This window comes from Triticum aestivum, chromosome 1D (assembly GCF_018294505.1).
Source record: "Triticum aestivum cultivar Chinese Spring chromosome 1D, IWGSC CS RefSeq v2.1, whole genome shotgun sequence".
Taxonomy (NCBI): domain Eukaryota; kingdom Viridiplantae; phylum Streptophyta; class Magnoliopsida; order Poales; family Poaceae; genus Triticum; species Triticum aestivum.
In genome coordinates this window covers 416,139,423-416,160,896 of record NC_057796.1, presented here as the reverse complement: position 1 = coordinate 416,160,896, position 21,474 = coordinate 416,139,423, and the positions used below count along the sequence as shown (strand labels likewise).

The 21,474-nt window shown below is 46.0% G+C and overlaps 1 protein-coding gene across 1 annotated transcript; it reads right to left on the bottom strand.

The window, feature by feature from the left end:
- Positions 1–607: 607 nt before the first annotated feature.
- On the bottom strand, positions 608–3,286 carry LOC123172226 (flavonol synthase/flavanone 3-hydroxylase). The gene is made up of 5 exons (XM_044589235.1): positions 2,894–3,286; positions 1,865–1,919; positions 1,535–1,791; positions 1,134–1,464; positions 608–977 (listed from the first exon to the last, which is right to left on the bottom strand). The coding sequence occupies exons 1-5, from the start codon at positions 3,094–3,096 to the stop codon at positions 735–737; spliced, it is 1,089 nt and encodes a 362-aa protein (XP_044445170.1). The 5' UTR covers positions 3,097–3,286; the 3' UTR covers positions 608–734.
- Between the last annotated feature and the right edge of the window lie 18,188 nt (positions 3,287–21,474).

The following is a 21,474-nucleotide window of genomic DNA, read 5'->3' as shown; positions in this document are numbered from 1 at the left end:
AGTTACAAGTTTGAGCAATTATTCAGCTCGCATTACTTTTTGCTACATTGTGCATTGATACTGTGAGTTGAGGAAATCGTAACCAAGTTCTACTTTTCATATTGTACATTGTTTGGTCACTTGGTAATTGCTATATCCAATTTTTGATAACTTTTGACAGCACAAAAGTCTAACGGGTAAGAGCTTGGTACTTATTACAGAGTTGAGAGAATTTTCCCCACCACCTCCTAGTAGTGCTATAGAAACATTGCACTTGAGGTTTTGCTTTGTTTGGTACTCATCATGACAGATTCTAGAGTGACCAATATTTAGGCTATGTCTATTGTGGGAGATGACTTGCCATACAATGATACACGTCATTCTTTCCCACCACAGAAGGTAAGGCGGCCACTACAAGGTGTACTTCAAGGTAAAAACACATACGATCATGTTGCCTCTTTGCCAAACTTCATACACGATATACCAGTTGACCATGTATGTTACAAAACAAATTCAGTTTTTTTTCTTCCTTTTTCCTAGTATTTTTTTCCTGAATTTACTTTTCATAAGTGTTCCCGCGTGGAACCATGTTCCACAAATCTGCATCTGTAAACCATGCTAACCGAGACAACATGTGTTATTGAACAAAGGTAGTGAATACACTGAGGGATGTAACGATACATGAATAAATTATACAAACATTTATTGCAGAATGACAACATTTTATTGAATGAAAGCAATGATAGCATACTTAGTTAGATCTTCACTGTATCGATAACCATTTTCCCTTCAGTAAAAGCATTGTAACTTCGGGCAAAGTAGTCCTTAACCTTCACTTTAGAGTACAGCGCCGGTCTCTTCTCATTGACCAACTGAGCCGATGGCTTGATTTCTCTCTCAGGATCAACATAGTAGTCTACTGCCACCGATAGCCTCTCTTTCTTTGTGTTTGTTAGGACCCTATGCACAGGGCTCTTAAAGATCCCATTGCTCATTATCTGTGTCACATAAGATTAACCTTCATCAGTCCGAGAGGTTATACATTTTGGGAAAAACTCACAATGATGAATATTTGAAGCTTCGAGATTCCCTTCATATAACCTTTCCATAAAACAACACTTTTTCAGGATATAAATTTTATTTCACAAGCGTACCTCAGTTTGATCTCCTATGATCACCAGTAGTGTGTGAGGTACGATCGGTACATCCCACCAGACCCCATCTTTGAGAACTTGCAGGCCACCAACCCTGTCATCGACCAGAAGGACTGTAACAACAGTTGCATCGCAGTGGGGCTTGAGGCCAAACACGAGCTCCGGCCTCGGGCACACCGGGTAGTAGCTGCATCTCACGTCAGTGAGAGGCTTGTCCCCAAAGTGTTCCACAAAGTAATCATCGTCGTCAAGTTCCAGCAGCTTCGCCATTGCCCTTAACAGATCGTCCTTCACTTCCCCGCATTTCTTCGTATACTCGTGCAGAGCATTCCTGCAACAAAATGTATGTTCTCAATTTCTCATGATGACATGATCAGTCAACGCTCCCTGACGTCGGTCACCTAAAGGTTTCGGGATGTACTGGCCAGAGGGCGATGCTCCGCTCATCCTCTGGCTCCACCTTGAGGTAGAGGCGGTCAGTCCAGTCACGGATTTGGTCCAGCGAGCTTACCCAGTCGTTCCCATAGCCCTCGAACTGGAACCGCTCGCCGCCGTTCAGGTTGGCGTATCTCTGCTTCTCTTCGAGCGGCTGCCGAAAAAACTCCCTTGACGCGGCCATCATGTTGTCCATTACCGCGTCTACACCGTGGTTACTGACCTGCAAGAAGATACGACATGGATATGCATGCTTGGTGTTGCTTCAAAGTAGTACTAGTGGAGTTGTTACTTACCATAAGGAGGCCCCATAGGTGGGAACCCGTGTGATGAGGATGACCTAAATTTTTTCTACGCATGTACCACCATCACGGTTGGCAATGGTGCGCGGACACCTTTTTGGGACTCTCCTTGGCTTCTGGGTCGCAAGCCCAGAGACATCGCTCCGCTCATTTATGAGGCTTCCTCGCGGAAGCGCTGGAAGGTGCGGGAGGCCCTCAAGGAGAGCGCGTGGATTCTCAAAATCAGACCACCTACACCGGCCTCCATTGAGCATGTTTCACAATTCTTCACCCTATGGACGCTGCTCCAAAAGGTCCACCTTGATGAGCTTGCCGACGATGACATACTTTGGAAGCACACGGCTTCCAGGAACTACTCCGCAGCCTCCGCGTACAGGGCGCAGTTTCTGGGCTTGGTCCTCTCCCCCATGGACCAAATGGTTTGGAAGGTTTGGGCCCCTCCGAAAGTCAAGTTCTTTGCTTGGCTCGCGCTTCAAGATAGGATCTGGACTGCAGACAGATTGCAGAGGCGAGGCTGGCCAAACTGTGGCCCTTGTCCCTTGTGCAGAGGGGTGCAGGAATGCGGTCCCCATCTATTCTTCAGATGCCGCTTCACCCTCAGGCTCTGGAACATGGTGATTCAGAAGCTCTGCATCCACGACGTGGACACGTCCGCATGGCACTTGTACGACTCCATCAAGGAATGGTGGGCGAGTTTGAGCGCCGAGGGCACCGCCAACCGAAAAGCGAAGGCTTCGATAACCATGTTGGTTTCATGGGTGATCTGGAATGAGCGTAATGCAAGGGTGTTTAGACACAAGAGTGCCCCTCCGCTTGTCTTGCTAAACAATGTGATCGAAGAGTCTAACCTTTGGGTTAAAGCCGGGGCGAAAAATTTAGGGTCTTTCTTATTGCGAGAGTAATTGCCATGCCGTTTCTTGGCACTGTGTTGTAACAAACTCTTTCTCCTCCTCATTTAATATATGAGGCAAATCTTTTGCCTCCGTTTAAAAAAAAAGAAGGCCCCATGACTCGATGGCTGACCGGAGCTTCGCCGCCTCGTCTGAGGTGCCGTCGCCGTGCTTCGAAAGGCGGACGAGGTCGATGACAGGGGCTGGTGCTACGACCGCCGCCGCGAGCTGTTGGTCCTCGTGCGCGCGCGCGATGTACTGAGCTGGCACGTTGGCCGTGCCGTGGGCGCCAGCAAGCTCCTGCACCGGCATCTGAAATGTCCCTTTGCTTCCCATAGTTGCACAGAAGAATCTGAAATGTCCGATTCAGTACAAAATAGCTCCCCTCTCTCTTTCAGTACAAATGCTCATACAACACGGGACATGTAGGAAAAGCTCGAAGACCATGCAGGATGAACTGGGAGACAGTATTACCTTCAAACAAGTGGAGAGAGATCAGAGACGGATCTTGGAAGAATACCTCCGGCGGTTCGGCCACAAGTAGCTTGTTGCTCTACAACTATGTAACGCAGCATGCATGGTTTATAGACTATTGGAGTGATAATTAGCACATGTTAGAGCATCTATAGCCGGACTCCTCGAACACTCCATATAAGTCCGTGCGGATTGCTCGGTAAGTGACCGGTCATTAAATCTCGACCCAACTGCACCCCTCATACCAGCCCTATATGTATGGGTTAACTAGCACCCCTCATATCTAGTCCATATCTAAGGCGGATATGGAGCGGTCGGACGCACCCGGATGCGTCTTCGGATCAAGCTCACGCTAGCCCACCACAACCCCACATATATTCATCTCTATCCGCATCCCGGACGAAACCCTAGCCACTCCACTCTACTACGCCCCCAAGCTTCGTTCCGGCGATCTCAGGCATAACAGACAACGGATACAACTCCAAGATCTCCTGACCCACTGATTGTGACCTCACCCCATGCAGGGACGAGGAGGAGATGACCATCCGCATGGCTTTCTATCGGTCCCGGGAGGAGTCAGCCCTATTGAGGTCAGACTCCATCCAGCAGGAATCCATTGCCTCCGCGGAAATGGCGCTTGGATCCGCCAGGGCTGGTGGCTCGAGGCGCGTGCCCGCGGCCTCCCCAAAGGAGGTTACCACCGTATGGAACCGCAACCCCTTCGGTGGCATGTTGTCCCCACAGCGGCGGGCTCCTAGTCGAAGGTAAACGCCGCCATGCCTTGGGGCCCGTCCGCTGCAGATGAGAGATGTGCCCGCCATGCGAGGCAGAGGGTGTGTGAGGCCGCGGAGGCGGAGTCGCAGGCCGCCCATGCTGGCGGACCCACACACGGTGACCATGAGGCGGGCCCGTCCGTCCATGTCTATCGTGGACCTCACCTCGACCAGCGACATCCTGGCCACGTGCTCCGGCGAGGAAGAGTGGGACATAGGAGACGACGGCGCCTCATGTCCAATGTGGATAAGTCTGTGTTCCATGTCCTACTCTTCGTCGCCAGTGACCATACCTTCATTTACCGGAGCTCACGCCTGCCGGATATGGATACAAAACGGAACAACAAGAACTTAGAGCATGAAAATTGGTAAACATTTAGGCTAGGTTTTACGTTACGGGTGTATGGATTTAAGGATTTGGTACCGGACATTTGAGTGACTGGTCACTCTCTGGGCACCTCATGCTCCACGTTACGATGGATGTTTTGGGGGGGGGGGGTACGTCTGACGATAGATGCTCTACACATTTAACAAAATCAGGGAGCACCCAGCCATGGATTAGACTAGCCACAATGGATAGTAACATAGACTAGTGACATGCCTATGTTACTATCTCTATAGTGAGGAGTAACATATGTGTGGTAACGTGCAACACTTCAGTTATTAGACTATAGACACATCTTGCCTTGATATGTGTGATGTTACTCATACTACTAGTAACTAGCTATGTTACCTCTTTCCTCTTTTTTTTCATTTATTGCTTGCCACATCATCTACTTTATCTAGATATGTGTGATGTTACTACCTATGTTACTCCCACCGTGGGTCGTCTTAACTATGGACGTGTACGACAGATGCTCAGGAGTGGCGTTAGCCCGGGCATTTATCCCTTTCTGGCGCGTCTCAAGATATGTCAAGGCATGTGGGGGGTAAGGCCAACTCTAACGCACAGACGCAAACAGACATCTGTTTTGTTTGTTTTTCATCAGTTTTCGTCATCACTTTGGCCCATGTCCGGCCTTATCCGCGTCATTCTGATCAGTGCACCCAACCGGCCAACCCATTTGGTGCATCTCAGCCGTTTTGTTGCCAAATTTTATCAAATTCGATAATCTATACATATTAATTAAATGAACAAATAAAAATGAAACACTGCTCCCAATTAAAAAAATAAGTCAAATACTTTTTATTACTACAGAATAAATGAAAAATCACATAGTTTACAACCAAATGAATTTGAAATTGTAGCAAATACAATGAAAGAAAAGGAGCAGAAATATATCTCTTGGTTGCCTATGTGAGTCCACATATGCTCAACCAAATCATTTTAAAGTTGAATATGAGTTGTCCAATCACACATTTCTTGGTCAAATATGGTGAATTGTGCATAGGTTGTTGCGCCATACATAGGCTCAACGTTCTTACCCTGAAAATCAAACCCTTGGTCAAAGAGGTTGTCATCACGCTCATCCTCTACGATCACGTTGTGCATGATAACACAACATGTCATCACCTCTCACATCTTATGAGTGCTCCATGTTCTAGCAGGGTGCCAAACAATAGCCCATCAAGATTGGAGCACATCAAAAGCACACTCCACATCCTTCCTAGCACTCTCTTGTTCTTGGGCAAACTAGCCCTCTTCTATCCTACAGGCTTCGAGATTGTCTTCACAATAGTTGCCCACCGAGGATTGATACCATCAGCTAGGTAGTATCCCTTGTTGTATTGGTGGCCATTGACCTCAAAGTTGACATATGGGGATTGGTCTTCACAAAGCCTAGCGAACACCGGAGAGCGCCGAAGCACGTTGATGTCATTGTGAGAACCTGCCATACTGAAAGAGTGCCGAATCCAGAGATCTTGGGATGCCACAGCTTCAAGTATGACCGTGCAAGCCTTAACATGTACCTTATATTGCCCCTGCCAAGCAAATTATGGACAGTTCTTCCATGCCCAGTGCATACAATCTATGCTTCCAAACATCCCAGGAAAGCCTCTCGATTCATTAGTCGCTAACAACTGAGTTGTATCTGTAGCATTTGGTTCTCTCAAGTACTCCAGACCAAACACTACAACAATAGCTTTGCAAAACATGTACAATGCATCAAGACATGTGGACTCATTCATGTAGACCTACTCATCCGCAGGATCACCGGGAATTCCGTATGCAAGCATCCGAGTAGCTGCAGCACATTTCTGATAAGAGGAGAAGCCAACCTTTCCAAGGGCATCAGGCTTGCATTTTTAGTAATCATCGTACTCTATCACTCCATCCTGAAGACGGTTGAACACATGCCTTGCCATTCAAAAGCGTCAGGAAAAGCTTGGCATTAAAAAGTGGGCTTGTGAGCTGGAAATAATCATCGTAGAGTAGGCAATGGTTGCTTCCTCTATGACGATTCAAAATCGGAGCATGGCCCGGGATGGTACCCTAAACATTGCCTACTCTACTCTCTCGAAAGCCCCCGCCTATGGTCATACTCTAACAATTGTCATCTCACCTTCGACATACATTAGCGGAGGCACAACATCATTCGGGAGCTTCTGTTGAAGAACATAATAGTAACATAGTTAACAATGTAGTTTACTCAACAAGAATGTATGAAAATGATGGAATAGTGACCCAATAGTAAAAAAATTACCATGGTATTTGCACAAATGTTAGCATCGCTCAACTTGTGGAGTAGTGGCACGTATCCACTATAATTTTGGCCAGCTCCATAAATGATCTTAAAAGTCAGAACATCGTTACCAAAGGGGAGAGTTCTTCTCCACTCAGGTTGGCTCTGAGCCATAACTGTAGTATGTATTGTCTACTATCTTTCGTATATCTCTTGAAGAAAGGAAATAAGCTACCAATTATTAAAAAAAACAAGTTTAATAGGGATGAATAAAAACTATTTTAAATAAGCAATATAGATTACTTAACAAATTTGTTTAACAAACTCACACAGAGGTAGAATTGAAATCATGTCCAGATCCACCCAAATGCCTTTATCTTGAGCAATGCCAATATCGAAGGTCATTTTCATACCCTCCTCAAATCCGTGCTACTACCAGCTAGCTGCAGCACGCTAGCAGTAGCGCAAGCCCCCGCACTACTGTTAGGCCTTAACTCCGCGGTACTACTAGGGTTTTCCCTAGTAGCGGAAGATACATAATGAACCAAAAAGAATCAGTAGCAAACCATGACTAATGCAGATCGACAAGCTAATTTTACCATTGAACTGGACGACTCTTTGATGAGACCAGCATGCGTTTTGTGCGGCGAATCCAAGAGTCTGAGGTCAAGGAGGCTTTAAAAATGATGAAAGGAGGCAAGGCGATGGGCCCTGACTGTATCCCCATTGAGGTGTGGAAAGGTCTCGGGGACATAGCGATAGTATGGCTAACCAAGCTTTTCAACCTCATTTTTCGGGCAAATAAGATGCCAGAAGAATGGAGACGGAGTATATTAGTACCAATCTTCAAGAACATAGGGGATGTTCAGAGTTGTACTAATTACCATGGAATTATGCTGATGAGACATACAATGAAGCTATGGGAGAGTCATTAAGCACCGCTTATGAAGAATGACAAGCGTGACCAAAAATCAGTTTGGTTTCATGCCTGGGAGGTCGACCATGGAAGCCATTTTCTTGGTACGACAACTTATGGAGGGATATAGGGAGCAAAAGGACTTGCATATGGTGTTCATTGACTTGGAGAAGGCCTATGATAAGATCCGCGGAATGTCATGTGGTGGGCCTTGGAGAAAGACAAATCCCGCCAAAGTACATTACCCTCATCAAGGACATGTACGATAATGTTGTGAAAAGTGTTCGAACAAGTGATGTCAACACTGATGACTTCCCGATTAAGATAGGACTGCATCAGGGGTCAGCTTTGAGCCCTTATCTTTTTGCATTGGTGATGAATGAGGTCACAAGGGATATATAAGGAGATATCTCATGGTGTATGCTCTTTGCGAATGATGTGGTGCTAGTTGACGATAGTCGGACGGGGGTAAATAGGAAGTTAGAGTTATGGAGACAAACCTTGGAATCGAAAGGGTTTAGGCTTAGTAGAACTAAAACCGAGTACATGATGTGCGGTTTCAGTACTACTAGGTGTGAGGAGGAGGAGGTTAGCCTTGATGGCCAGGTGGTACCTCAGAAGGACACCTTTCGATATTTGGGGTCAATGCTGCAGGAGGATGGGGGTATTGATGAAGATGTGGACCATCAAATCAAAGCCAGATGGATGAAGTGGCGCCAAGCTTCTGCATTCCCTGTGACAAGAGACTACCACAAAAGCTAAAAGGCAAGTTCTACAGGACGGCGGTTCGACCCACAATGTTGTATGGCGCTGAGTTGGCCGACTAAAAGGCGACATGTTCAACAATTAGGTGTGGCGGAGATGCGTATGTTGAGATGGATGTGTGGCCACACGAGGAAGGATCGAGTCGGGAATGATGATATACGAGATAGAGTTCGGGTAGCACCAATTGAAGAGAAGCTTGTCCAACATCGTCTGAGATGGTTTGGGCATATTCAGCGCAGGCCTCCAGAAGCTCCATTGCATAGCGGACGGCTAAAGCGTGCGGAGAATGTCAAGAGAGGACGGGGTAGACCGAATTTGACATGGGAGGAGTCTGTTAAGAGAGACCATGAAGGATTGGAGTATCACCAAAGAGCTAGCTATGGACAGGGGTGCGTGGAAGCTTGCTATCCATGTGCCAGAGTCATGAGTTGGTTACGAGATCTTATGGGTTTCACCTCTAGCCTACCCCAACTTGTTTGGGACTAAATGCTTTGTTGTAGTAGTAGTTGTTGTTGTTGTTGTAATCTCTGTGTGCTCAGATGGCAAACCTTATCCTTGTACTTCTCATGTGGGACAGGGACGCCCCATTTCAAATCGTTGGTGATGCATTGAGGCTTCAACCCTTCTTTCAACCAAGCATCCGTGGTGGTACGAAGCGTGTTCTGGCTCCATGATCCAGTCGCCAAGGCCTTGTTGATGTACTTCTCTAGTTTTTCCTACAGCAAGGGAAGTTCCAGGAACAGGTGATCCTTGTAGGACAACTGACATATAGAAATTGATCAATGATCAAAGTGTATTTGGTCAAAGGGTCATTAATTATTCCTCGCAGATTTTCAACATGATACCTCACAAGTTATGCAGAATTTTTGCTCAAAAAATGTTCAGCTAAATTGACAATGGATATAATGATGGCATCTTATTGGAACTTTATTATATCAATTCCTGCACATTCAATAGTCCAAAAGGACACTAATACAAACTTTAACAAATGAAAAATTGAAATTTCCATGTGTCCATAGAAGCGGCTAAGACTGACAAACTTCTTGACTGCAGATCTGATTTAACAATAGTTCTTTTCCAACTATAATAAATAACCGTATGCTTGTGATTCCTGACCACGCCCTAATGTTAAACTGAAGCAGGAGCTTTATTAGTCGATGTAAGTTACGAATTCAGTTAGTCAACTTCATATGGAACTAAGGATTTTGTTGGTTCTGTGTGTGATCATTTGGCCTAATATTTGTTTGCTGTGTTGATTGTATAGACATCGTCAATTATAATAGATGGGGCAATTTATGTGCTTTAATCCTTTCAAGTAAAGGTTTATGCAGTATATAGATTTGCTATGACTGCCTATTGCATGTTCGGTTTTAAATGCAAAAGATAGGTAGCATGAATGTGCCGAAATATTAGTTAGAGATTTATTCCCTCTGTATTGAAGACAACACTATAGGAGTTCTATTATATTGCATATATATTGGCAAGTGGTAACTGGAAGGATTAGCCACCTCTGTAGGTATTAGGTAGGTACTCTTTTTTCAATCTCATAGTCCAATGCAGCAGCATATGACTTTTAACCATCAACTATTTTTTCTTCAGAGATTTATGGTCAAAGTATGAAGTTAAACAATCAAATTACACCTGTAATAGTAGAGATTTTGGAATGTCGAGAGTATGGTTTACCCGAGAAAATCAAACTAAATGTCTTGCTTCTCAGTACATGCATTGCGTATTTGATAAGCACCAAAAAATTGTGGTCGATCAAACGAACAACTCAACCCGAACCCCGTCCGCCAGGGACCGAGAAGAGATGGAATCATGAGATTTGATCTCATCTTCATTTCCTATCCCTGTGTGCTTGCCACGACCACCGGCTGGATCCCACTGATTCCTACCAATTCGATTGAATCCTTTGCCCAGAACTTTGGCAAGAGCGACTAAAAATAAGCACTCCCACCCCATATCTTAATAACAAACAAACAAGGGGCCAGAACACAGGATGGACCATTGAATCAATTTCAAGTATAGGTCTTATATATTCACTTTTATATGAAGACAAGTGCCCTTACTGAGATGAGTAGAAACGATGTCTATGATAGGAATAAAAGAAGTAGTGGAGCACGGATGTCTTATAATAGTTACAAGTCGTTTACCTACAAATTGTATCGATCATTAGAACCGGGTTCCTCTGCAAAGAACAAGCGAGCCATTAGCACTTTCCTGTTGTCTTCCTTGGTAGAATTAATTCAAGTTTCAAACTCGCAGGTACATTCATAAACTAAGCTAAATTCTCTTAAGAAGGGAGTGTAAAATAATCTAGGTGGACAAGCTATCAACGCCTCTAGTTATGCATGGAGCATCATTATCTAGTTATTCTATTTAACCAGTGCATTGCTGCTGCAATTAATCAAGCAGTAAAAAGGAGAAAATTTGCAGTACGTATAATTTGATATCATGAAATTTATAATCTAAGAGACAATAATCTTATAATTTAAGAGGCTGCATACGTGTGTGTTGTACTATGAACTATGGCATAAAAGGGAATCAGGCAACCTCTTATTCCAACATCATCGCTTGTCTGTTCTAAAGCATCTGGAAAGGGAACAACATGAACCTTTTGTATTGCTTAGTTCAATGTCCAGGTCAGCAGAATACCTGTTGTAGTTCCTCTAAAGAAACTTTTGAATGGTCACTAGTAGGAAAAGAGGCTTTTACCCCGGTTCATAAGGGCCTTTAGTCCCGGTTCTGGAACCGGGACTAAAGGGTCGTTACTAATGCCCTAGCCCTTTAGTCCCGGTTCTTACACGAACCGGGACTAAAGGCCGTCCACGTGGCCGGTGCGGGGAGCCCGGGCAGGAGGGCCTTTGGTCCCGGTTGGTGCCACCAACCGGGACCAATAGGCATCCACGCGTCAGCACCTTGCAGGAGCTGAGGTTTTTGTTTTTTTTGAAAGGGGGTGCATGGTTTAGGGGTTTTGGGGGGTTAATTTAGGTGTTTCATATATTGTGTTAGCTAGCTAATTAATAGAGAGAAGTGTCCTCTCTTATCTCCGTGCTTTGTCGACGCTACGTACTATATACGTATGGAGAGGAGTAGACACGCTAGCTAGTAATCAAATGAAGGAAACAGAAGATCGTCATGAACATATATATATATATGCATACAGAGAGAAGTGATATCGACCACCTCTCCTTCTCCGAGATATTGGTCGAACAACAAGTTCTCGTATATCTATCCGACACTACCGGCTACATATATACAATAATTATCTCTTACAATACAATCTCCTAATTATATTGTAGGAACACAGGGTCCACATAGTATTCTCCGTTTTCAGCGATCACGTGGTCAAGGAAGAATGCCGCCAATTCCTCTTGAATTCCTCGCATACGATCTGGTGCTAGGAGTTGATCCCGCTTCCGAAAAATCTAATTTGAAGAAGGGGTCAATACATATATATATATGAATAAATGAAACTCAACACAAATGATGGTAATAAAATAAAATTGTGAATATTATTGCTTACGCACTTCATATTGTTCTTCAGTGTAGCCCCGCTCACAGGTATGGTAGCGGATGGACTCGCAAATGTAGTATCCACAGTAATTATTCCCGGGTTGCTGCCACAACCACTTTACAAGAAATAGAGGTCAATCAAACTGATAAGCAAGCATGCTAAATGGTATTGATCAAACTAGCGCTTGAATCACTAGGAGATGCGCGGAACATGCTACTATAGTACTTACTTTCGGGTGTCTAAATTGCAGCTGGTTCGGCAGTCCCGGGGCTTTTGAGGTGAATTTTCTCCAAACCCTGCCAGACAAAGAAAACAATTACTTGATATCAGGAAATGAACAAAGTTGCTGATATGGTGGATAATGATCGATTTAACTTACTTCTGGAGCATTTGAGTCATGTTCGCATAGTCCTGGGGATCTTTTCGTCTCGAGTCTAAGACAGTTACTACTCCCGGCTCAAGCTTAATCTCTAGGAGAATATAGTGGAAGCTGCGCATGCATGCATAAGTCATCAATTACATTACCATAACCTGGACTAATAAAGGGAAACCGAATATGCAGAAGACAGTAACACTCACTTGAAGTTGTAAGGAAAGAGTATTATATCTTTGTTTTGATTTATTACCAACGATTGTAGCAAGTTGGCCTCGGTATCTTTGGCATGAAATTTAACCTGATAACCATCTATGAGATTTGTGTTAATGAACCCAATATCACCGATTTGTCTTTTCTTCAATTCGGCGATCTTCAATCTGCATAATATAGTGAGGATAAGTATAAATACATGCAATGAAAGAGCTGACCTATATAGAGAGACTTAATGACAGAAGTAGTACTACTTACAGACAGTAGCAAGTGATCGTTGTTTTATCGAGGGACTTTAGATTTTAAAACTGGAAGAAATCCTCAAATGGAGCATTCAGCAGTTCAATTCCAACGAGGTCATGCTCCGGTTTAACTCTCAGCGTTAAAGTACTCATCCCATCAGACTCTCTGCAGGTTTTCATGTACCAATCATGTAGTCTTCGCATCATCGTGCTTAGAGATTTGACATCTTTGACGAGAGGCTTCCCGTAATGGTATTTGTGTTCGTCCACCTCCATGATTTCATAATGTACATCGTCGGGCAGGTAATCTCCAAGATCGGTATAACCGGGCACCATACCCGGATCATTAGCGACGATGTCTTTTGACACCTTGAGCGGGGGGCACGATTGGTTCTCTTGTTCGCCGAGCTGGGCAATTTTTTTCCCAGCTCGTCGTTCTTTCATCCTTTTATCACTGACAGTACTTCCCGACCGCTCCACTTCGGCATATGCCTTTGCAAGAACGCGCTCATAGTTGCCTTTTGGCAGAGACTTTGGTGGTTTTGTCAGGGCAGCCAGAGTGCGCTTTGCTTTCACCGGATCTACCTTCTCCTCCGGAGGTGGATGTTTCTTTGCTTTGACCCCTTCAAAGAAGTTCTTCACTTCGGCTCGCACGATCTTCGCGTTCTCCTCCTCGGTCCTCTCATATGGTAACTTCTCTGGAGTCTTCAGAGAAGGACCGAATCTGTATTGCCTCCCGCCTCTGGCAGCTGTACTGCTAGTCGCCGGCAGAGCAGACGGAGCGGCTGCGGCTATCTTCTTTCCTTGCTTACGAGGCGGAGGAGAAGGACTACGACGCGCCGGAGCAGCCGCAGCGGCGGCAGGTCTCTTCCGCCCTTGCTGACGAGGCGGAGAAGGAGGAGGCTGGCTGCTCTGGCGCGCCGGCGCTGGCGGAGAAGGAGGCGGAGTGCCGCCACGCGCCGGAGAAGGAGGCTGAGTGCCCTGATCACTCGCCGGAGGAGGAGGCGGAGGAGGAGGCGGAGTGCCCTTACTCGCCGGAGCCGTCCAGTTCGGAAGCTTGATGAGCTCCTTCCGCCATAGGCATGGAGTCTTCAGAGCTAAACCCAGCCGAGTCTCCCCTTCACCGGTAGGGTGGTCAAGCTGGAGGTCCTCAAATCCCTCCGTTATTTCATCCACCATCACCCTAGCATATCCTTCAGGAATCGGCCGGCAGTGGTAGGTTGCGCCGGGTTCAGTAGGTAAAACAGAGCCAACAGCCGCCTTGACTTTCAAGTTCTGCCATTCCGCCATAAGGTGGCAATGTTGAGACTCCGTGATAGCATCCACGGGGTAGCTAGGAGTAGCCGCATGCTCCAGCTGAGGCAGCTCGGTGGAAGCCACGCTGCTTCTACGCTGAGATGGCGGTGTAGCTTCGGGGGCAGTTTCGGCATCTCTATTGCTGTCTCGTTCCTCTAGCACTTGAACCCTTTCGTGCAGACGCTGAATTTGGATCTGCTCCACTTTTTTCCTCCTCTCCTGGGTTTTGTAATTGCCCGCGTCCGGAAAACCAGCCTTCCACGGAACGGAGCCTGGCGTGCCTCGTGTCCGTCCAGGGTGCTCAGGATTCCCGAGGGCCATTGTGAGCTCGTCGTTCTCTCTGTCTGGAATGAACGTCCCTTGCTGCGCTGCATCGATATAGTGCTGAATCTTCTTGACGGGTATTGCAAGTTGCTCGTCCGTCCAACGACACCTCCCTGATACAGGGTCCAAGGTTCCGCCAGCCCCGAAGAACCAAGTCCGGCAACGGTCTGGCCAGTTCATTGTCTGTGGTTCGATCCCTTTATCAAGCAGATCCCTCTCAGACTTGGCCCACTTAGGCCGGGCTTTGAGGTAGCCACCTGACCCCGTGCGATGGTGAAGCTTCTTCTTCGCAGCATTCATCTTGTTTGTCGCTGACATCTTCTTACTCTTTTTCGATGTCTTGTGGGCCACAAATGCGGGCCAGTGATCTCTGATCTTCTCATACCGGCCGATGAATTCAGGTGTCTCTTCTTTGTCGACAAACGTTTTCAGCTCATTCTTCCACCTCCTGAATAGGTCTGCCATCTTCTTAAGAGCATGAGACTTGATTAATTGCTCTATAACTGGCTTCTCCGGATCCTCCTCTGGCGGTAGGGTGAAATTTGCCTTCAGCTCAGTCCAAAGATCATCTTTCTGCATATCATTGACATAAGACACCTCAGGGTCTTCCTTCTTAGGCTTATACCATTGGTTGATGCTGATCGGGATCTTGTCCCTAACTAGAACCCCGCACTGAGCAGCAAAAGCATCCTTTGTCCGGAGGGGTTCAATCGGTTGGCCGTCGCGCGCGATTGCTGTGATCTCAAACCTTTCATCCGAGCGCAACTTTCTCTTCGGGCCTCGTCTCTTTACCGCAGTTGTGCTCGATCCGGAGGGCTAGAAAAAAGAAGAAAGACAAGTGTTAATTAATATGTGTACATACCAAAACAATGAATGCATCAATTAGCTAGTCAGCACAGGCTTAACTAATATATTTACCTGGCCGGACTCTGTTCGGTCACCGGAGCCGTCACCACGGGCTCCTTCTTGCACCAGCATTGGGTCACCGGAGCCATCATAATCATGTCTTTCCTCCTCCACTCTTCGATCACCGCAGCCTGCTTCTTCACCCTGTTCTTCCAGACCATCATTGTCGTTAAGATACGACAATATCACCTCCGGCTAAGATTATGTCCCCCAACACATCTTCTGCTTGCTCATCTCGTCCGTGCTCCATTGTTTCTGCAAATATTACAACATGGCAATTATTACACAAACATGACAGCAGGTGGATATATTAGTGCAAACGTAGACCTAGCTTATTTCGGGTTTGGGGTGGCCTAGGAAACGCTTCAAGGGTAGGGGCGCGGCGGGAGGGGGTAGGAGACTGACATCGTTTTTTTCTTGGGTTTGGGTGTCCTCGAGAGTTTTGGTCGAGCGAGAGGGCCGGGGGGTGCTCCCGTGGTATAAGTTATCACGGTCGAGAGGGGGTATACATATCGACCGTCCATCATGTCGAAGTTATCTGGGAGGGAGTTATATATATCGACAACGACGACATACATACATGGGAAAATAATGTTATCGGGGAGGGGGTATATATCGACCCCCCCCCCACGTGTTGAAGTTATCGGGAGGGGGTTTTATATCGACAACGACGACATACATACACGGGAAAATAATGTTATCGAGGAGGGGGTATATCGACCCGCCCTCGTGTTGAAGTTATCCCCCCTCGTGTTGAAGTTATCGGGAGGGGGTAATATCGACAACGACAACATACATACACGGGAAAATAATGTTATCGGGGAGGGGGTATATCGACCCCCCCACGTGTTGAAGTTATCAGGAGGGGGTTATATCGACAACGACGACATATATACACGGGAAAATAATGTTATCGGGGAGGGGGTATATCGACCTGTTGGAAATATGCCCTAGAGGCAATAATAAATTGGTTATTATTATATTTCCTTGTTCATGATAATCGTTTATTATCCATGCTAGAATTGTATTGATAGGAAACTCAGATACTTGTGTGGATACAGAGACAACACCATGTCCCTAGTAAGCCTCTAGTTGACTAGCTCGTTGATCAATAGATGGTTACGGTTTCCTGACCATGGACATTGGATGTCGTTGATAACGGGATCACATCATTAGGAGAATGATGTGATGGACAAGACCCAATCCTAAGCCTAGCACAAGATCGTGTAGTTCGTTTGCTCAGAGCTTTTCTAATGTCAAGTATCATTTCCTTAGACCATGAGATTGTGCAACTCCCGGATACCGTAGGAATGCTTTGGGTGTACCAAACGTCACAACGTAACTGGGTGGCTATAAAGGTGCACTACAGGTATCTCCGAAAGTGTCTGTTGGGTTGGCACGAATCGAGACTGGGATTTGTCACTCCGTGTAAACGGAGAGGTATCTCTGGGCCCACTCGGTAGGACATCATCATAATGTGCACAATGTGACCAAGGAGTTGATCACGGGATGATGTGAGTTACGGAACGAGTAAAGAGACTTGCCGGTAACGAGATTGAACAAGGTATCAGGGATACCGACGATCGAATCTCGGGCAAGTAGCATACCGATAGACAAAGGGAATTGAATACGGGATTGATTGAATCCCCGACATCGTGGTTCATCCGATGAGATCATCGTGGAACATGTGGGAGCCAACATGGGTATCCAGATCCCGCTGTTGGTTATTGACCGGAGAACGTCTCGGTCATGTCTGCATGGTTCCCGAACCCGTAGGGTCTACACACTTAAGGTTCGATGACGCTAGGGTTATAGGGAAAGTATGTACGTGGTTACCGAATGTTGTTCGAAGTCCCGGATGAGATCCCGGACGTCACGAGGAGTTCCGGAATGGTCCGGAGGTAAAGATTTATATATGGGAAGTCCTGTTTTGGTCACTTGAAAAGTTTCGGGTGATATCGGTAATGTACCGGGACCACCGGGAGGGTCCCGGGGGTCCACCAAGTGGGGCCACCAGCCCCAGAAGGCTGCGTGGGCCAAGTGTGGGAGGGGACCAGCCCCAGGTGGGCTGGTGCGCCCCCCCACCAAGGCCCAAGGCGCATGGGAGAGTGGGAGGGGGCAAACCCTAGGTCCAGATGGGCCTTAAGGCCCACCCTAGTGGCGCCCCCCCCCTCTCCTCCCCTTGGCCGCCCCCCTTAGATGGGATCTAGGGCTGGCCGCCAGCCCTTGGGGTGGAAACCCTAGAGGGGGCGCAGCCCCCTCCCCCCCCTATATATAGTTGAGGTTTGGGGCTGCCCAACACATGAGAACGTCTCTCTTTCGGCGCAGCCCTACCCCTCTCCCTCCTCCTCCTCTCCCGCGGTGCTTGGCGAAGCCCTGCGGGATTGCCACGCTCCTCCATCACCACCATGCCGTCGTGCTGCTGCTGGATGGAGTCTTCCCCAACCTCTCCCTCTCTCCTTGCTGGATCAAGGCGTGGGAGACGTCACCGGGCTGCACGTGTGTTGAACGCGGAGGCACCGTTCTTCGGTGCTTAGATCGGAATCAACCGCGATCTGAATCGCTATGAGTACGACTCCTTCATCCGCATTCTTGCAACGCTTCCGCATCGCGATCTACAATGGTATGTAGATGCACCCCCCTTCCCCTCGTTGCTAGATTACTCCATAGATTGATCTTGGTGATGCGTAGAAAATTTTGAATTTCTGCTACGTTCCCCAACAGTGGCATCATGAGCTAGGTCTATGTGTAGTTTCTATGCACGAGTAGAACACAAAGTAGTTGTGGGCGTAGATGTTGCCCATTCTTCTTGCCGCTACTAGTCTTATCTTGTTTCGGCGGCATTGTGGGATGAAGCGGCCCGGACCGACCTTACACGTACGCTTACGTGAGACAGGTTCCACCAACTGACATGCACTAGTTGCATAAGGTGGCTAGCAGGTGTCTGTCTCTCCCACTTTAGTCGGAACAGATTCGATGAAAAGGGTCCTTGTGAAGGGTAAATATAAATTGGCATATCACGTTGTGGCTTTTGCGTAGGTAAGAAACGTTCTTGCTAGAAACCTATACAAGCCACGTAAAAACTTGCAACAACAATTAGAGGACGTCTAACTTGTTTTTGCAGCATGTGCTATGTGATGTGATATGGCCAGAAGATGTGATGAATGATATATGTGATGTATGAGATTGATCATATTCTTGTAATAGGAATCACGACTTGCATGTCGATGAGTATGACAACCGGCAGGAGCCATAGGAGTTGTCTTAATTTATTGTATGACCTGCGTGTCAATGAAAACGCCATGTAATTACTTTACTTTATTGCTAACCGTTAGCCATAGTAGTAGAAGTAATAGTTGGCGAGACAACTTCATGAAGACACAATGATGGAGATCATGATGATGGAGATCATGGTGTCATGCCGGTGACGAAGGTGATCACGCCGCGCCTCGAAGGTGGAGATCAAAAGGCGCAAGATGATATTGGCCATATCACGTCACTTTATGATTTGCATGTGATGTTTGTCATGTTTACATCTTATTTGCTTAGAACGACGGTAGCATAAATAAGATGATCCCTCACTAAAATTTCAAGAGACGTGTTCCCCCTAACTGTGCACCGTTGTGAAGGTTCGTTGTTTCGAAGCACCACGTGATGATCGGGTGTGATAGATTCTAACGTTCGAATACAACGGGTGTTGACGAGCCTAGCATGTACAAACATGGCCTCGGAACACATGCGAAACACTTACGTTGACTTGACGAGCCTAGCATGTACACACATAGCCTCGGAACACAAGAGACCGAAAGGTTGAACATGAGTCGTATAGTAGATGCGATCAACATGGAGATGTTCACCGATGATGACTAGTCCGTCTCACGTGATGATCGGACACGGCCTAGTTTGACTCGGATCATGTATCACTTAGATGACTAGAGGGATGTCTATCTGAGTGGGAGTTCATTAATCAGATGAACTCAATTATCATGAACATAGTCAAAAGGTCTTTGCAAATTATGTCATACGCTTTAGTTCTACTGTTTAAGATATGTTCCTAGAGAAAATTTAGTTGAAAGTTGGTAGTAGCAATTATGCGGACTGGGTCCATAAACTGAGGATTGTCCTCATTGCTGCACAGAAGGCTTATGTCCTTAATGCACCGCTCGGTGTGCTGAACCTCAGCGTCGTCTGTAGATGTTGCGAAACATCTGACATACACGTTTTGATGACTACGTGATAGTTCAGTGCGTAATGCTAACGGTTTAGAATTGTGGCACCAAAGACGGTTTTGAAACGTCGCAGAACATATGAGATGTTCCGAAGACTGAAATTGGGATTTCAGACTAGTGCCCACGTCAAGAGGTATGAGACCTCTGACAAGTTTCTTAAGCCTGCAAACTAAGGGAGAAAAGCTCAATCGTTGAGCATGTGCTCAGATTGTCTGAGTACCACAATCGCTTGAATCGAGTGGGAGTTAATCTTCCAGATGAGATAGTGATGGTTCTCCATAGTCACTGCCACCAAGCTATTAGAGCTTCGTGATGAACTATAACATATCAGGGATAGATATGATGATCCTTGAGCAACTCGCGATGTTTGACACCGCGAAAGTAGAAATCAAGAAGGAGCATCAATTGTTGATGGTTAGTAAAACCACTAGTTTCTAGAAGGGCAAGGGCAAAAGGGACACTTCATGAAACAGCAAATCATTTGCTGCTCTAGTGAAGAATCCCAAGGTTGAACCCAAACCCGAGACTAAGTGCTTCTGTAATGAGGGGAACGGTCACTGAAGCAGACTACCCTAGATACTTGGTAGATGAGAAGGCAGGCAAGGTCGACAGAAGTATATTGGATATACATTATATGAATGTGTACTTTACTAGTACTCCTAGCAGCACCAGGGTATTAGATACCGGTTCGGTTGCTAAGTGTTAGTAACTCGAAATAAAAACTGCGGAATAAATGGAGACTGGCTAAAGGTGAGATGACGATGTGTGTTGGAAGTGTTTCCAAGGTTGATGTGATCAAGCATCGCATGCTCCCTCTACCATCGAGATTTGGTGTTTGGCATTAAGCATGATTGGATTATGTTTATCGCAATACGGTTATTCATTTAAGGAGAATAATGGTTACTCTGTTTATTTGAATAATACCTTCAATGGTCTTGCACCTAAAATGAATCTCGATCGTAGTGATACACATGTTCATGCCAAAAGATATAAGATAGTAATGATAGTACCACATACTTGTGGCACTGCCACTTGAGTCATATTGGTATAAAACGCATGAAGAAGCTCCATGTAGATGGATCTTTGGACTCACTTGTTTTGAAAAGATTGAGACATGCGAACCATGTCTATTGGTATATATGCATGAAGAAACTCCATGCAGATGGATCGTTTGGACTCACTTGATTTTGAATCACTTGAGACATGCAAATCATACCACATGGGCAAGATGACTGAAAGCCTCGTTTTCAGTAAGATGGAACAAGAGAGCAACTTGTTGGAAGTAATCCATTTTGATGTATGCAGTCCAATGAGTGCTGAGGCATGCAGTGGATATCGTTATGTTCTTACTTCACAGATGATTTGAGTAGATGCTGAGTGTATTTACTTGATGAAACACAAGTCTGAATTATTGAAAGGTTCAAGTAATTTCAGAGTGAAGTTGAAGATCGTCGTGACAAGAGGATAAAATGTCTATGATATGATCATAGAGAGTATCTGAGTTACGAGTTTGGCACACAATTAAGACATTGTGGAAAGTGTTTCACAATTAATACCGCCTGGAACACCACAGTGTGATGGTGTGTCCGAACATCATAACTGCACCCTATTGGATATGGTGCATACCATGATGTCTCTTATCGAATTACCACTATCGTTTATGGGTTAGGCATTAGAGACAACCGCATTCACTTTAAAAGGGGCACCACGCAATTCCGTTGAGACGACACCGTTTAGAGAAACCTAAGTTGTCGTTTCTTAAAAGTTTGGGGCTGCGATGCTTATGTGAAAATGTTTCGCTGATAAGCTCGAACCCAAAGCGGATAAATGCATCTTCATAGAAAACCCAAAACGGTTGGGTGTACCTCCTATTTCAGATCTGGAAGCAAAAGTAATTGCTTCTAGTAACGAGTCCTTTCTCGAGGAAAAGTTTCTCTCGAAAGAATTGAGTGGGAGGATGGTGGAGACTTGATGAGGTTATTGAACCATAACTTCAACTAGTGTGTAGCAGGGCACAGGAAGTTGTTCCTGTGGCACCTACACCAATTGAAGTGGAAGCTTA

Bases quoted from the DNA above. Each gene is read 5' to 3' on its own strand.
- LOC123172226 (XM_044589235.1), bottom strand. From the start codon at position 3,096: ATGGGAAGCAAAGGGACATTTCAGATGCCGGTGCAGGAGCTTGCTGGC. The intron at 1,920-2,893 runs GTCAGCCATCGA...GTACATGCGTAG, and splicing joins GACGAGGCGGCGAAGCTCCG to AAAAAATTTAGGTCATCCTC. The intron at 978-1,133 runs GTACGCTTGTGA...TATGTGACACAG, and splicing joins TCATAGGAGATCAAACTGAG to ATAATGAGCAATGGGATCTT.